We start from the raw sequence: 18,639 nt of genomic DNA, 5'->3' as shown, positions 1-18,639 counted from the left end.
CAAGCCATATATCTTCGTGTTTTTGCTTTTAGCTTCGTTCGGAGTGCGATGCTCCCAAACAAAAGCGGCAGTGACTTCATCTTTCGTGCTCCGTTCAACGGGTCGTAAACGTGAGCGGTACCGAATGGGGTGAACGACAAATATCACAGGGTGCAATGAACGTCGTATACGGCTGCTATATATAGTCCTGGATGCAGCTGATCTAGATGCATTCGCTGAAGTGTCTAGTGCGACTGCATTCGCAGTCGTGCTCACTTCGTCTGCCTTTCGTTAAGGCAAAAGTCTTCATGGCTTACTGGTAGTGTAGGTAGAAAGGTTTGCAGCAAATGTCCGCATAAACTGACACTTAAAATAAAACTCTGTCTCCATTTGGAATAAAACCACTATCCTTCCAATCCCAAGCTGAGCGTGCAAACCCGTACTCCAAGCCGGACATTTTTTTCTTTATTGCCTTTAAGGCTGTAGGGCAAACTAGTATAACAAAACCAAGGAGGTTATATAGAACTTGAATAAAACACTACAGTACAATATTGCCTCGTGCCTAGCGCCGCGCGACAGCCGTGTTTGGTGCCGACGACGACGAAGCGGTGGTTGGCACGAGCGGCGCGCTGGTGCTGGACTCTGTGATCGGAAGTGATCGGAACTACAAGCCGACCTTATTCTCGGGTCCTCGGCTACGTGTACCTTCACGGGTCCCTGTGACTTCAGTCGTGACAATATTATACAGTGAAATATACAATAAAATATAACATAATAAAGTCCAATGTAATATAAAGCCCGGGGTGCGCTCGAAAAGCACAAGCCCCACAACCCACCACAAACGGGCCAAATGAGGTAGTGCAGAGTAGGGCATAACCCCGCGTCGACGCTTGCCCAGCGTCACGACGCTTTAACCCGTTGTTTGCCGGCTCCTTTTAAAGTCATACATACGCACGCACACACACACACACGCACGCGCGCGCGCACATGCATACATACATACATACATACATACATACACACACACACACACACATACATACATACATACATACATACATACATACATACATACATACATACATACATACGTACGTACGTACATACATACATACATACATACATACATACATACATACATACATACATACATACATACATACATACATACATACATACATACATACATACATACATACATACATACATACATACATACATACATACATACATACATACATACATACATACATACATACATACATACATACATACATACATACATACATACATACATACATACATACATACATACATACATACATACATACATACATACATACATACATACATACATACATACATACATAGCACTCCTAACTGGCAGTGTTTAATGTAGCTTTTGTATTTGCTTCAGTTTTCCAAACAGGACCACTGTTTCTTCGCTGCAATCTCTGTCGATCGGAACTTCGTGAATTTTCGTAACGCTATTCACAGAAAATTTGAGGCTTCTCAAGGTTAAGCCCAGTGGATGCGAAGCATGTTAAGCAGCTGCCTCAGTGTGAATGGGGCTGAGTAACGGACACGTGGTTTTAGGTTAATCGTAGTAGGCATCTTGACCGCATACACGCCCGGCGCAAAGACGCTGGTGCGGTTGCGGGCACAGAGACTGACGCGACGGCGGGCGCGCGCCGCTTCATCCCTGGCGTGACGTCACATATCACGTGATGCAGCGATGGTGGCGCCGCCGCCGCGTCGCGCGCGACGGCGCGAACCGAAGCGTGGAGGCCTCCGCCGGGCGACGTCCGACGGCGCGATATGAGGCCCCATTTGCAGCCGGTGTGACGTCATCACGTGACGTCACATCATGTGATCTCACTTCAAGGTCAATGGTGGCCGCCGCCGGGAGGCGACCGACGGCGCGATATGAGGCCCCATCTGCAGCCGGTGACGTCATCACGTGACGTCATGTCACGTGACCCCACTTCAGGGCCAATGGTGGCCACCGCCGGGCGTCGCGCGAAGGCCCGAAACCTACGTTAATATGCTTCGCATAATATACACAGATCGGGTCCCACGGTCGCAGCGCCGGAAAGCCATTACCCTGGGCCACACTGCTTACAACCCAAGCAGAATTGTGCCGTATGGTACTTCTACGACTATCAAGGGTAAATGCCTAATTCCGTGTGGTTTGAGCGGGAGATGTTTCTTCAGTGTGCGTTGCAGCACATCCCAGAAGACCACAGGATTATTGCAGTGAATAAAGACGTATTCTACGTTCTCCTCTTTTTTGCAGAGGAAACACTGTGTGCCCCAAGGCACATAAATGCCGTTTTCATTCAGCCAGACTGCAAGAGACTGAAACGACCTGCCCACTGAAGCTTTTGTCCATCTTGGCCATGATACTTTTATGTCATTCATCAAGAACCTAATTAAATGATCTCCCCCATCATCCATGTAACCCATCCACCCCATTAAATGATCTCCCCCATCATCCATGTAGCCCATCCACCCCTCATGTAACTCGTCTAAAGGGCCGTCGAAATACCCCTAAATAAAAAGAAAAATATTCCGCAAAGAAGTAAGGAAATATTCAGAAAAAATGCAAGGACCAAAGGACGATACAAACTGGTGCAGATAACTGCCCAAAGGCTTTATTTAGAGGATTTTTGGTCATGACACGGTGTACAATAGAGTCCATTAGATGCAGTGAAGTCAATTCAGTCGCACAAAGCACACACGCTTGTTGGGAACCTGCATACGAGAGGCGATGTGACTCCAATATAATATTTCGAAGGCGAAACGATCATTAATTTCCTGACGCTTGAGCACTGGGATGATGTAGTGAGAGAGAAAGAGAGAGAGAGAGAGAGTGAGAGAGAGGCTCTTTAATGAAGAACAGAAATTTTATCTGGCGTTTAAATTTCACTGACATGCTACTTTGTGCAGGAAGAGGATATTGGGCAGGAAAAGATGAGAAAATAATCGTGATGAGATTCAAAAGAAATGAAGGGGCAGATAAAATGCGGCCATTAAATGTGTCATAAGATGCATCGCGTAGTAATGGTATACAATGAAATGATGAAATACATAGTCCGATAAATGTGATTATAGAGTTCACAGCGTGAAAAATGCAGAAGGGTAACATTCAAGGTGAACTTAAAGTTTGTCTAAAAGTTAAATGTCTTCAAAATACGTAAATAAAAAGCCCAAGGCAACACAGACTCGCAATGATGTAGTGTTTCAATTTCGTGTTGGGAATTCAGTGAGACGTTGTGGTACTTATATACGAAGAGTATAAGCGTCCTTATACAAGAAAAACAAGAGATGAGAGACTGATGAACTATTTTTTGTGCTTTTGTTAATTGTGTAGCGCCTGCCGAGGCGCTATTTTCGTCTTCAACACGGCAACCGGAAAGACAAAAGATTATGGTGCTTTCAAGTCCACAATTCTAAATTGAGGCTGAAGTACTAACCGGGATGCGACGGCTGAGAACCAACACCTTTCCATAGAAAGAAGTGATGTTGCGCTTTTAAAGATTATCAATCAATCTTTATTTAGCAATAAGTACATTGTGCTGATTATACAGGCAGAACCCCAGAACTCGTGCAAGGGTTGGGAAAGAGGTTCATATGATTTATAGTGTCATAAAAGGAAGAGAGAAAAAGAAAGAACAATACATGGTGCAATAAAAAAAAACACAATAAAATAAAGCGCAAATCGACCTATCTTCCAAAGGGAAAACGTATACCATCGATAACCTTTAGCACAGTATGTATGTTTAGAATCTCGTTCGCAAATATATTTTCGATGTGAAAACATGGCCATCATCTCCCTTAGCAGTGAGGGCACGTTTAGAATCCGGTTCGCATACAGATTTCCGGTGTATACGTTCATAATTACCACCGGCCTGGGTACACCTGAGATTGTCCATGACCTAAATCGAAAGCCAGATGTGTTTTTTTACGTTGTAAAGAAATCGTTTTACAACGAGGTAATTGCCAAAGGCATGATATTAAAGCGAAAAAAAAAACAAAAAATAATGATCTTGACACGTGCAGATTATAACATGGGACAATCTTCCATGGTTCCGGTACTGTCGATGACACCAGGCACTGCGTATACAGGGTGGCCAGTTTTTCTAGCACAATATCCCCCTCGTCCTTCAACAAATCTGTAGTTATCTGATCCTCTCCAGCTGATTTCCCCCTTTCCATAGTTGCTATGCTTTCTTGACCTCGCCCTTCGTCACTTGTGGAACGTCTGACTGTTTTTCCCTACCGCCAATCTCATTACGGTCCTGACTGCTTTGGCTACTGTAGAGATCTGTATAAAACTTCTCGGCTACTTTGACTATCTTGTCCATATTCGTGATGACGTTGCCCGCCATGTCCCTTAGCGCGTACATCTGGCTTTTGCCTATGCCCGATTTCCTCTTTACCGCTTTAAGGCTTCCCCCGTTCTTTACAGCATGCTCAATTGTCTCCATGTTATATCTCCTTATATCGGCCACCTTGCGCTTATTGATTAGCTTTGATATCTCGGCCAAATCTATTTGGTCTATTGGATTGGAAGCTTTCATACTCTGGCTTTTCTTAATCAAATATTTCGTCTCCTTAGACAGCTTACCGGTATCCTCTCTAACTATCCTACCGCCTACTTCTACAGCTCCTACTTCTACTGGAACCATGGAAGAATGCAAATATTAACCTCATTCATAAAAAAGGGGACGCTAAGGACCTTAAAAAATACCGACCAATCAGCTTACTGTCTGTTACGTATAAGGTATTTACTAAGGTAATCGCTAATAGAATCAGGACAAGCTTAGACTGCAATCAAGCAAAGGTCAAGCAGCTTTTCGGAAACGGTACACTACAATCGATCATATCCATACCATCCACCTGGTGATAGAAAAAGGCTCATAATATAACGAGACTCTGTACATAGCATTCAGTGATAAGGAAAAGCATTTGACTCAGTAGAAACCTCGGCGGTGATGCAGGCATTGCGAAATCAGGGGGTAGAAGAGCCGTACGTGAAAGTGCTGGAGAATATATATATTGGCTGCACAGCAACCATAGTTCTGCATAGAGAAAGTAACAAAATTCTCATAGGAAAGGTGTTAGGCAAAGAGACACGATTTCCCCAGTACTATTCACAGCTTGCTTAGAGGAAGTATTCAGAGACTTGGAATGGGAGCAGTTAGGGATAAGGGTAGATGGAGAATACCTCAGTAGTCTACGATTTTCTGATGACATTGCTTTGCTAAGCAACTCGGGGGATGAACTGAAAATAATGATTGATGACCTAGACAGGAAAAGTAGAAAGGTAGGCTTGACAATCAGTATGCAGAAGACTAAGGTAATGTTCAACAGTCTCGGGAAGGAACAGCAGTTTACGTTAGGTAGCGAAGCACTGGAAGTAGTAGGCGAATATGTCTACTTAGGACAGGTAGTAACTGCAGATCCGGACCATGAAAAGGAAATAACCAGAAGATAAAGACTGGAATGGAGCGCATTTGGCAAGCACTCACAGATTATGACTAGTAGCTTACCGGTGTCGCTCAAGATGAAAGTATACAACAGTTGAATCTTACCGGTACTCACCTATGGGGCTGAAACGTGGAGGCTAACCAAGAGGGTTCTACCTAAGTTGAGGACAACGCAGAGGGCTATGGAACGAAAAATGGTAGGGGTAACATGAAGAGATAAGAAACGTGCACATTGTGTCAGAGAAATAACTCAGGCTACTGACAGTCTAGTAGAAATCAAGAAATGGGCATGGGCAGGACATGTAGTGCGAAGAGAGGATAACCGATGATCTGCCAAAATAGAAGCCTGGGCGAGTTGGTATGTATACATTCTAAAACAGCGCAAAAGAACAGGGACGAGAGAACGAAACGTACAACACGAGCGCTCGTGTTGTACGTTTCGTTCTCTCGTCCCTGTTCTTTTGCGCTGTTTTAGAATGGAACCGATGATCGCTTAGGGTAACAAACTGGATTCCGTGGGAAGGAAAGCGTAGCAGGGGGCGGCAGAAAGTTAGGTGGGCGGATAGGGTTAAGAAGTTCGCAGGGATCAAGTGGATGCAGCTAGCACATAACCGGATTAATTGGAGAAATATGGGAGAGGCCTTCGCCCTGCAGTGGGTATAGTCAGGATGATGATGATGATGACACAATTTTCATTGTTATACAATGAGTGTTATGCTACTGGTTAGACTATGCTTCTGATACGTTCGCGTTAAGAACCAAGGATGTATTGTGTTCTCAGGCACAATTACAATTAAGCATCGAAAACGTATTAAAAGCACAAGCCTCTGCTGGCGATAAATGTGCCTGAATCTTGAAGTTTATGATTAAACGAACCAAGATAATACTTTTCTAGATGATGCCCGATGCTATCAACGAACCAGAAAAATATGTCTAAGCAGTCTGATAACATAACTTTTCACCGTCGCTTCATGTGAGAGGTATTGATAAAATCATGTTTCATGTTTTCTGCTGCCTTGTTCCATCGCAAGCTGACGAAATGGAACTTGTTTCTTTTAGGGTGACTGTCAGTAAGCGCGCAATGCGCACTCTCGCGTCTAGACTACCTGAGTGAGGCATTTTTCTCTGTGCTGCTACACCCCTACCAATACTCGCCGGATTATTTAAAGCGCATTCATAAGAAAATTATTTCGCTTTCAGTGAAATAAGTTTGTATCATTTTTGATGACTTCGTTGACATTCGTTCAGGAGGAAAGTACGGATTTATTGCTTACATTTATGAACTTGCCGACAGAATATTTTTCCCTGAGACTTAATTCAAAATCTCGGCGTTCGTGATGATATCTAGATTATGCGATTCGGGCTGTATTTAGATTCCGGAGTCAGGTTTCTCAAAGACTCGAGTGAAAATGCAAGTGCACGTGCTGGGGTCATATCACTTGACGCATGAATCTAGATAGCAGCGGAAACGTGTGTAGCCTTAAAAGGAGCTCAATGCATACGATAGTTTCATGGTCGATCCCCGCTGCCAGATGTGAGTGCGATGTGCCTCTGAAAACGATAAATCTAGTGCGAGGCAGAGCCGCTACCTGTCAAACGTGTTTTATTATATGAATATCAAGTCCGCAAAGTCTAAGAGTAGAGTGAATGACGTCTGGTAGAAAGCTCTTTGCTGAATTGTTCTTTGATAAGTGGTGCCTTAGACACTGCTGGTTTTATTTCGAAAACGGGGCTCCATCCTCTCGTCATCACCGGCGTCATTGTTACCAGCCTAGGAAAAGTCCAGCTTCTCTGCCACTTGCCGAATACATTTCACGGGAAGCGTATACAGTTTGTTCGGGCGAAATTGTTGTTGTGGCTGTAGGAAGAAGGAAAAGAAAATGCACGGGCCTGCTACTGGCTCTGTAGCTGAGCCACCTCCACTGCCTCGTGCAGACAGAAGAGAAAATAGAGAAGAAAGAAAAGGAAGAGGGAGAGAAAGACGCGCGCCGCAACAACAGCCGTCATCCACCACCGAAACGGTGGCGGGTGAAATGACGGCCTACAATAGATAAAATTTCTCTGGCGGGCTAGCCCCCACCGCAAGCGGCGGTGACCTCCCTGTCCCAGCCCCATCAGAGGAGTATCTCCCCCCGCTCTGTAGCTGAGGCACCACCGCTGTCTGGTGCGTACTCAAGAGAAGAAAAAGAAGAGGGAGAGAAGGACGCGCCCCAACAGCCGTCGTTCACCACTTTATCGGTGGCGGGTGCAAGGACGGCCTACAACAGAAAAAATTTCGGTGGCTGGGTAGCCCCCGCCGCAAGTGGCATTGGCCTACCGTCTCAGCCCCGTAGGGCCAGGAACAACCACCCACACACATTAGCACAACTTTGCCCGGCCGAAATCCTGTCGCCGTTGCCTTTACCTAAATTCAGGGCGTCAGTTATGGAGAAAGTATGCGCGGGATTGTGTATCACAATTAGGATGCAACTGTAAATCCTGCACTGTTATGAGAGTATCTTGAAATTTGGCTTCTCACTTCACTTCAATCTTCTAATCATATTCGAGGTATTCTTTCCGATAGGGTTGCGAACCGGTGACATAATGCGCCTCTGACAAGTAACTGTAGCCACTGAAAATTAAGATAGTGCGCCGTGCTTTCCCCGAAAACGAAATTGCTGTGGAGCCCCCACTACTACCGGCACCCCTTTCTCTCTTTCCGCTTTCACTTCCACTTTCCTCTCTTCTCTTACAGCGCGGATCAGGTGTCCACAGAACAAGTTTGACAGATATTGCGCCTTTCCTTTCCTATGAAACAATTATTATTATTATTAAAAATACGAAAGCACCCTCGTGGTGGCGCCGTGGCCCGACGACTGTGCCGGGGTACCCGGGTTCGAACCGGACGGCCGGCACCTGCGTTTCGCGGTCGGCGCAACGGAGAGGCGTCCATGTGCTGTGCGACGTCAGTGTTTGTTGGGACTGAAGGAAGAAGGAAAAGAACATGCACGGGCCTGATACTGGGCTGAGCCACCTTGTCACTCAGCCCAGTAGCAGGCCTGTGCATGCAGCGAATTATCTGACGAAACGAAGAAGCATTCGTGTGCTGTGCTATGTCAGCGCACGTTAAAGATCACCAGGTGGTCAAAATTACACCGTAGCCCTCCACTACAGCTCCTCTTTCTCTCTTTCCAATTTAACTCACACCTTCCTCCCTTCCCTTACTGTGCGGTTCAGGTGCCCACAGAAACATGTGTGACAGATACTGCAGCTTTCATTTCCTCCGAACCAATTTTATCTGTTGTAGGCCGTCATTGCACCCGCCACCTCTTCGCTGGTGGACGACGACTCCATTCCAATCACGATCATGCGCACAACAATACGTAATTGTGCTGCTACCCTCCTTGCGTCACCAAACTGGAGGGGGCGACAGTAGGAGCACAATTATCTATTATAGTGCGCAGGGGTGAGAGGCACTAACCCCCTCTTTTCAATTTCCCTTTCCGCACCCCTATCCCGAACAATCAACTATATGCTTCATCTCACAAGCTGTTTGCAGCACTGGAAGACAGAGGAGCCCTAATTGGCCCAGTCAGAATTACAAAGATCGCTTTGCCAAACATATATCCTCCAAGCTTTAAACGAAGGAAAGGAAGTTCTTATGCGTTGTTTTGCTATTTGAAAATTGACCCCCTCTGCCACCAAAGCCCCCATAACTATAATTTGGAAACCTCACTTGCTCCCAACTGACTGCAGCGTTTTTTTTAATTGAGTATATGTGCTTGTAGCTCTGCGTTAGTTCTTTAATTTCCACTTTTCTGAATTACGCTTCTTTCGCCCTCCTTCTTTCTTGCTTATTTCTTTCCTTTTTTTCTAATTCTTATCTGTGTACCTTTTGTTCACCTTTGCGGCAGTTTTCTAAAGGTCCACATATATGTGCATCCCTGACCTCTCAATTTGTTTCCTTTCTACTATGACAGTTTTCTTCCCCACTCCCCTCCGAGTTCTACAGCCTCCCTGTTTTCGTCGCCATATACACGCGCGGACAGCTTTCTTGAAAGCTGATGTGCTTACCGATCATGTCGTCAGGTATGGCTTTAATTTTACAAAGCACATCTGTTTGCCGCAGACGACGCGATGCAGTTGGTCGAACATGATTTTTTTTCTGCTGGGCTGCTTGCGGAAAGAACTATGTATTCAATATTCGCCTTGTTGTCGGCGGTAATAAGCTTGAGAAATATAAGCACCGGAAGCATAGTTTCAAGCACTCCCGTCGCGACACGCAAAATAAAACACGCACGAAACCGGCAACGACCTACGACCGCCCGCAGCATTGCCGGGGAGGAGCAACGTCGGCGGCGGTGAAGCGACCCCGTCCCGACTGCATGCAGCGCCACCGTCGTATGCCACAACATGTGGCTCAGCTACAGAGCCAGTAGCAGGCCCGTGAATTTTTTTTCCTTCTTCCTAAAGCCACAATAGGTGGCTCAGCTACAGAGGCACTAGCAGGCCCATGCATTTTTGTTTCGTTCTGCCTACAGCCACACAGGTGGCTCAGCTACAGAGCCAGTAGCAGGCCCGTGCTTTATGCATAAAGCACAGATATGCTGTGCTTTATGCAGTAAAAAAAAAACATTCCTGAAGTGAAGAAATATGCCAAGTGTAAAAGGCGGTCTTCACTGTTTTCGAGAATATCTTCCACCTGCAGGAGGGCTGGCTCAGTGCATTTCCCTTTCTGAAAGTCATATTGTTGGTTATCAATAATGTTTTTGGCTGGGAAAAAACTGATTCTTCGCGTATAGTAGGCGTTCTGTTATTTTTTAGAAAAGTGCCAGCACCGATATTGGCCGGTAATTATCTAGGTCTTTATCGGTGCTACCCAATCTGTTCATAGGCTTCCCGTGCAAATTATTTGCAGCGAATCTTTGCGAAAATGTATATATTCGGCATATTCTTGACAGTACTGGTTATATTTTGTTTTAGAGGATTTAAAGTCCCATAGTGACTAACGCTGTGACAGACGCCGTCGGGAAGTGTGCCGGAAACTTCGACCACCTGGGTTTTCTTTAATGTGCACAGACATCGGACAGCACACGGATGCCCTGCTTTTCACCTCCATCGAAAAGCAGCCACTGCAGCCAGGTCAAACTGTTGTCAAAAATTATCAAACTTCCTTGATTAAAATCAGTACAATGTATATTTATTAAACTGTAGGATCAGTGGGAATTTTAGCAACATCGCTGTCATCATTCTATATCGCGGAATTCCAACAGGCAGGGCAATGAGACACATTTATGTTCGCTGAGATGTCAGCTGCTTTACCTCGACAGAGTTAAATGCCCCTTTCACCATAATATCCGGTATCGTCGCCGGGGTTGTGACCAAAAAAAATCACGAGCATGGCATTGGTAGCGGGCAGTTGACGTGGCCACGCACTGAACGGACGGCAGACGTCTACACATTACAAAAAATAAGTAACCGATTAGAACTACAATTACTCCATCGAAATGTAATTCATTGCAGACGCAAATTACATCCCCGCCAAAGTAACTGAACAGTTACGGAAGAAAAAAGATTATTTTGGCGCTACTCTTATTTGAACAGTTTATTCATGTAATATAAATGTACCCAGACAGCACGCGTACGTTCCAGGGACTTCCCAGGGATTCCGATTATGGAAGATTCGGATCTTCTAGGGAAGTCCGGAAAGTCCCACAATAATCTCGAAAACATCCCAAATGAAACAAGACGTGACTTCCTCAGAACGTCCCAAGCAATACCGAGGTGGGACATGTTTGGGGTACTTTAAGAGATTATTGGGACATTGTTCAGGAGATTTTCCTCTGCTTGTTATTCTAGGCCCTGTTCTACAGAGGCCTCGTAAGAAGCATGCAATTATATGAATGTCAGCTCATGTTGCTGTTATGAGCAGACTCAAGTTGCCATCTTTAATTTGTATTGGGACAGTTAGGGCAGGAATGATTTGGCATAGTCACATTTTTCAAATAACAGAGGAGTCACAATTTTGAGATTGCCATACTTCTCAAGCACTTCTATATATACTCCACAACAAGGGTGTCCTGATATGTGCAAGCAATATACTGCATATGTGCAAAGCTATATAAAATAATCCCTTGGATAGTTATATATTTTGTTAGCAGTACAGTTAACCAAGGTCCCATGCCACATTCTGTTAATGGAGCCACTTAATTTCTTTGCCGACAATAAACATAAAGGCATTAGTTAGAGCTGGTTTGTGTTCTTTGGAGAAGTTGGGCGCCACGAAGTTGTACCCCGTGATAGTCGGGCGCCACGTCTAACTGTTGCAATTGGTATATGCTCTTTTTGCGAACACGATTCGTTTTGAACGTTACTTCTGATATCATGGTAGGCTGCATGTAATGCAACATATTTCGTCACCGCCTTTTATATATTTTCCAAAGGAACCAATTCCCATGTATCAGCTAATGTAGTTATGAGCTTACATTCGCTGTTGATATGCTCTGAAAAACCACAATGTACAATCAGTGGCAACCACCCAACATACTCTTGGAAAAGCGCAACTGAAATTTAATTGGCAACTGTTGAGTATCGTAGCAGGGACGGCGCCAGGTTCTAGTTATAGTGATGATGCCCTTTTTTTTCGACATTTCAAGCGAATTTGTGTGGTTCTTGTTCACTCGCTTTCGTGCGACAGGGTGCATCATCCCTTACAACTGCCCTGGGATGTATTAGCATGGTCTTAGAAAAGGATAAGTAAATGAGACGTCCCACGGAGATCCTTCTTTGGAGGTCCAAACATAGCTCAGAAGGGAATTCGCAGGGACGTCCTGCGGATTACCCTGTTAGGATGTGGGAGGTAGGGATTTAAACGGGACGTCCCTGGGAGTTGGTGTGTTGTCTGGGGAGAGACGACAGATGATCTACGAATTGCGTGATATATACCGTTAAACCTTGCTAATTTTCAAGAGCTACTGTTTATCCATGTTATCGCTGCTAATCCTCTCGCATTCCTCGGTCCGCGAAATTATGTGCGTAAACGTTAGAAAATGAAAAAAAAAAGTTTTCTTAATTGAAACGAATTTGGTATTCACGTATTGTTACAAAAAGCATCCAGAGATGGCGACACAACCAAAGGCTGAGATCGCGGAAAGATCAACGCGCGAAGCAGACCGGAGCATGCGACCACACCACTTGCTGGAATGACACAGTCACTCTCGCTTCGCCTCTGTACCTTGCCTTTGTGAGCAAGGAAAGCATTTTCCAGTATGATCAGCGTATCGCTGCACCAATCTAGCTTGTACAAGAGAGCAACCTGCTCAAAAGCGGATGCGCTATTGTACCAGGTTCACTCGCTTTTACTTGTTTTTCAGTGGTTCCCGGCGCACGCGGGAGATTGTGCATCCTCACCGAATCACAACGAGACGGCCCATTCGGTGGTGTGAGCGCTTACCTTCCGCGCCCCCGAAAAGGACAGTTCCGAGTGGGGGTTCGAAACAAATGACCGAATGACCAGTTACGAGGAAGTGACTAAATTTTACCGCCTAGCTCGACGGACAATGCTACCGCCTCACCCGGCACTTATTCGGGAGGAGGCGGTCATCCTAAGGCAAATGCAAACCGGGTCACTCCTAGCCCCGGCAGTGCTACACGTCCTCCACCTAGACATCTACACCAGTGATATGTGCAGTGTATGTCAAGTGGGTCTGGCGGACCAATGGCACATCATGTGGGACTGTGCCATGTTCCTGACCGAAGCTGCATCCAGGACATACTCGCCGGAACTTCAAAGTGCTGGGCAAAATACAGACAAGGACATTCAACTATGGGCCGTCCAGCAGGCCCGGGGTGCGCTCGAAAAGCACAAGCCTCACAACCCACCACAAACGGGCCAAATGAGGTAGTGGAGAGTAGGGCATAACCCCGGGTCGACGCTTGGCCAACGTCACGACGCTTTAACCCGTCGTTTGCCGGCTCCTTAATAAAGTTATACATACATACATACATACATACATACATACATACATACATACATACATACATACATACATACATACATACATACATACATACATACATACATACATACATACATACATACATACATACATACATACATACATACATACATACATACATACATACATACATACATGCATGCATGCATGCATGCATGCATGCATACATACATACATACATACATACATACATACATACATACATACATACATACATACATACATACATACATACATACATACATACATACATACATACATACATACATACATACATACATACATACATACTTCAACTCTCCACTCTGGAGAATTTTGTAAATATGTAGAGTGCTTAAAGAAGCACATTTCAATTTGGTTGCTCAGTCTAAATAAGCATTCTCTTACCTAAGATTTCGTACTTCCAAATTTCCTGGGTGTTAATCATCGGATGATTTGTAATGTTTATTTAAAAGTGCGTATTACCACCTACATAACGAAGCGCTCGCTTTGAAACGTCGCTTCATTTTTCGGAGGGATTAAAAACCCGCAGCTGTTAACACACACACAAAAAAAGTGGCGGATTTATCTAACTACTCCACATGTGAAGTATGCGCTCTCGCAAGTCTCATTTTACATCTCTTCCAGCTCGAGGCTTGCGTTCCGAGGTCCCGCTTCAGGAAAATAATGGCAAAATCGGTGATTTTGTTCCTTTGTGGTTGCACTCGATAAAGGTTTGAGAACGCTTAGCTCACCGTACATACAACAAGGGGCTGTGATAGCAGTGACTTATGGAACAGTTCTGGGCGGATTCAAGTTTGAGGCAAGCACATGCAATGCACATCGCAAGAGATTACTATTTAAGGATATGACAGCTGTCAACTCGGACAGCCCCCTTTGGTGAAACGGTGAGATGAATATCATATCCAAGGTCATTAAATTTCCTTTAAGAATCGCTAACAATAAGCGAATGCCGGCACGTCTTTACGGCTTGGCTAAAGCGGCGTTTCATATCTATGTGGTCTTTCACATAACGTGGTAGTGTGCGACTCTATGCTAACGAGTATGTGGAGGATAATAGAGACACAAATTAAGGGTTTACTGATTAAGCGAGCAGCAAAGAGTAATTACGCGATCGACAATCCGCAGCGAGGAGCCACATATAAATTGAGTTTAAAAAACCCTGCCCCCCCCCCCCCCTTAGTACGTTTTTGAATGCGTTGGCGGTGGTACATGTAGCAATATGTTTCGATGATTGCCGTCAAACAAATTTGTTCCATGTGTTACCGCTACCTTACATTTGTGCTTAGAACGAGGGAACATAATTTTTTACATCACTAAACAGGTCTCATTCTATCCTCGTTGTCGTCTCCCTCGACTACATCCCTGTAAAACTGATACGTACCGTAGTCTTGATCAAGCCGATCCTCTGCAACCTTGGACTGCGCCCGAACGTGCGCGAAGCTGCCGACTCAGCTCCTAACGACAATATGCCTCACGGCTATAGTTTAACGAATGCATAAAAACTGTAGTGTTCAAATCATACTAACAGCCTGTGAGCCCGTAATGCGTGTACTTGCTGAAGCTTCCATTCTGACAGCTGTACTAGGTGAACGTTGCTCGTGCCACACTCAGCAATTGCGATGTTGGATGTTTCCACCCCTCTTCCACTCTGAGCCCCTCTTGGTCACGTAGAGAGGGATATAAAACCAAAAAGTAAGCAGACTTGGCATTTTTCATCGCATATTACTGCTCCGAGATCACGTTACGATCCGCAGACCCCATGGAAGGAGCCATGTAGCAGTTCTGAAAGAAACGGTGATAAGCACTCGTGTCTGCGTGAAAATTTCAGAAGTACGTCGGAGATAGTTGCATGAAAGATTATTTTTTGAATTTTTGCTAATAGGCTATATGTGTAAATGTCAGGTGATTGGCGTTCCATTTTAGACTGCATCGAGCATTTGATGTGTGGGGTAAAGGTGCGGACGAGTCTGTCATATGTGCAGCATAATTGCTGCAGAACACTTCAAAAAAAAAAAAAAAAAAGAAAAGAAAAGACGACGACTAGACAAGTTAATCAGACACTTATTTGGACTCCTGTCTCTTTCCTTGTTTTCTTTTTTTTTTTTTTTTCACTTGATGTTACAGTATCTCGTCCTCAGCGGTGCTCTCTTATATGCAAAGGTGAGAGGGATGGGAGAACGGAACACTTTCTTGACGTTGCTTTATTTACATTTTCTTCTAGGGGCACTCAACCCCTACAGAGCAGTCCTCACTGGGAACTGCCCTTATCCACTCGTTCACCTCACATTGTTTGAATCATCTCTGGAATTGTTCAAGCTTGTGCTATAGAGTGCCTCTCACAATGCCGTTTTCACCTCACTCCAAGGTGGCAGATTTTAACAGTTTCGATGCTTTTTGAATGATCCAAATAAGCGGTTCTTGGCCATGGATGCGTCGGAGACCTCTTTGGATCCGTGGAAAGGGTCGGGGGAAAAGGGAACCGATGAGATAGGGGGAAGGGTAGGGTGCAATCTTGTGCGGACTATTGAGGGACTTTAGTGCGGACTGCTACTGCAGTTTCGGGCAAAGGTTGCGGGATCGAGATTGAGGCATGGTTAAACTGGCATTAACAAACCGCTCACTTGAAAAGCCGGCCGTGGGGAACAGGCGATGCGTCGGTGCCGGTATTCGTTCCCATGCCACTAGAAGGAATTTGACTCTTCACACTCGCAGGACACCCGATACGCTTTTCACTTCACCCCGCCCATCAATGCAGCCAGTGTTCGAGCTTCGCCGATGCCGGCATCAACAAACCCCGTACACTCTTCGATTTGGTTTGGTTTGGTTTGGTTTGTGGGGTTTAACGTCCCAAAGCAACTCCGGCTATGAGAGACGCCGTAGTGGAGGACTCCGGAAATTTCGACCATCTGGGGCACTCTTCGTCTTTCCTTCTCTTTCGTGCGCGCTCTCAGTTTCCGCAGTCATCTCGCGTTTCTTTCGCTTTGAGAAGGTGAAGTCGGCTTTTAAACTCTCTGCTTTTAACCCTACAAAACTATTCTTAGCGATATCCCAAGCTAACGCGCGATGGTTATTTTTGTGGGTATGGGTTTCGCGGACCCCTTCGCAGACTCTCATTTGAGAAACACTGACCTTAATGAAAAAAGCAGTCGGGTGCAAAGTTTCAGTGATTAAGAAAGGAAAAGGTAGCAATAGTCCTCCCAGAGGCACCAAACGCAGGGTCAAAAACAAAGATCTGTGCGTTGTGCGGTTATAGTTTTAATATACCAGTCACTTTATTCGTACAATTCTGGCTTCTCTTTTCTGTTGTACTTTGCGCCAGGTCTTAGAGGCACTTCTTTCGCCCCTTTTTAAGGACACCTTGTCCTGAGCGATAACTCCAAGCCATCCTGCACAGAGAAACCAGCGTCAAGATATGAATTAGGCCACTGTATAAATTATTTCATTTCATATTGGTTAAATTTTCTAAAGAGAAACGTATCTTAAGCATGCGGAATGAAGGTACAAGGAGTATGATCATGGAAGACAGTTGGGCTAGCTACCAACGGACTAGCGTGCAGTCCCGTCGGTACCTTCTGTCGCTGTCTTTGTGTTTTTCCACGCTAGTTGCAATGTCGCAGTCATTAACGAAGGTACAAGAAACGTACCTAGGCATGCGAGACGACGTTACAACTTCCTTCTAATACGCTTTCAGGAGACAACGAACTCTGACAAAGCATTTATTAGACGTACTTGTATGCCTGTGCGCTAGAATAGCTGCATGGTCGCGCAACAGTAAGAAATGGGAGATAATTTGCTCAATAAACAAGAGGAATAGAGCGAACCAGTAAGTTTATAATGCTCAGAAAATGTTTTTGTCCCTGTCGGAGAGGTTCCAAATGAGTGAGTACGTAATCTGGCCCTCACCTGGTACAGACTTCCACTTTAGCAGTTCTAGCGCCCAGTCCAGATCCCAGAGGGTAAACGGCTCATCGAGCACCAGCGTAAACCCTAGGTAGGAGAGGAGGAATGTATGGATATATCGCGGAGTTGAGTTGTTAAGGCATCCGCGTCTAGTAGCGAAAATTGCTTCCCGAGAGTGGGAATAGGGGTTGGGTAAGGCCCGAGGAGTTCTCTGAGTAAGTGCCAAGTTTTTTTTTTCTTTTTTTTTAGCGATACCGTTGATGGTGTTACAAATTTTGTTCCATTGATTCGTGTCAAGTGTAACGCGGTGTTATTTAATCTGTCGTGTCAATTAGGGGGCACGCTCAGGCAGGCGACAATTGTTGGCCTGAGTACGAAGGGTGCGCAAGAGTCATTTCCGCCTCTTCCAAATGCGTACATGGTAAGGGCCCCCTCAGGTAATCCAGTCTCTTGAAACCATTTGCAATACTCCGCGCCAGGCTCGTAATAAATAGACCGCAATTCCATGTGTCTGGCGTAATGTTGATAGTACCAGTGAAAATGAAACTGAAGATAGTGATAATGATAATGCTTATAGCAGCGATGGTAATGACGCTGCAGATAGTGATAAAAATGGCTTGCCACAGCTTGGCCAGGTTATACGTAGCGAAAGCTAAAATTTGACTTGGCTGAGCTTGGTTATCCGATGTTACGCTGCACTGGTTAAGCGACTGACAGACAGTCGCGGTTTTCGATGTGTGTAAAGCACACGTTTATTTACTGTTAAGCTTTATACACACAAAGACCGATCGGTGGTCTGTAAAGTAGTCTGCCACACTCAATTTTGGACGCTACCTAGACGCAATTTTACACACTATCTAGACGTGATGGTCTCTCTTTGGTACAGACGATCAATGGCGGTTCCCTACTGGACAGTCTGGGCGTGAGGATCCGAGGCCAAATTGAAGCCGAACTTCACCTTCATACACTCGTTGAAGTTCGATTTGATCTGGTTGCACCGTTGGACGGTCTTCTTCTCCTTGTAGTTCGGCAGCGGCTCGGCAGCGGCTCGGCGTCTGCCGGTCCGAAATTTGGCGGCGCCGCTTAGTGAGACGTTCCATTAGCTTTTCAGACGACTCCCACTCTCGCCTGGTGTTAATTGCTTCATTCGCACGTTGTCGGGTGGCCTCGCGCCATGCGATGACTTCTTGATCCGTCGACGCTTCTTCCAGTAGCTTCCGCTGATGCCATTCACAGTACGCGCGCTCGCCGTCCTCCTCTTCATCCAT

The 18,639-nt window shown here is 45.3% G+C and overlaps 1 protein-coding gene across 1 annotated transcript in view; it reads right to left on the bottom strand.

Moving 5' to 3' along the window:
* The window catches only part of LOC146178499 (immunomodulatory peroxidase-like), a 77,723-nt gene extending 59,084 nt beyond the window's left edge, over window positions 1-18,639 (bottom strand). Inside the window, exons 1-3 of the mRNA XM_084579987.1 lie at window positions 18,330-18,639; window positions 17,375-17,458; window positions 16,743-16,857 (exon numbers count right to left, since the gene is read on the bottom strand). Coding sequence (XP_084436113.1) covers window positions 16,743-16,857; window positions 17,375-17,458; window positions 18,330-18,639 — 509 coding nt within the window. The remainder of the gene's footprint in view (window positions 1-16,742; window positions 16,858-17,374; window positions 17,459-18,329) is intronic.

This window comes from Amblyomma maculatum, chromosome 9 (assembly GCF_055883805.1).
Source record: "Amblyomma maculatum isolate TAMU_Amacu chromosome 9, ASM5588380v1, whole genome shotgun sequence".
NCBI lineage: Eukaryota > Metazoa > Arthropoda > Arachnida > Ixodida > Ixodidae > Amblyomma > Amblyomma maculatum.
This window is presented reverse-complemented; position numbering and strand designations above follow the sequence as displayed.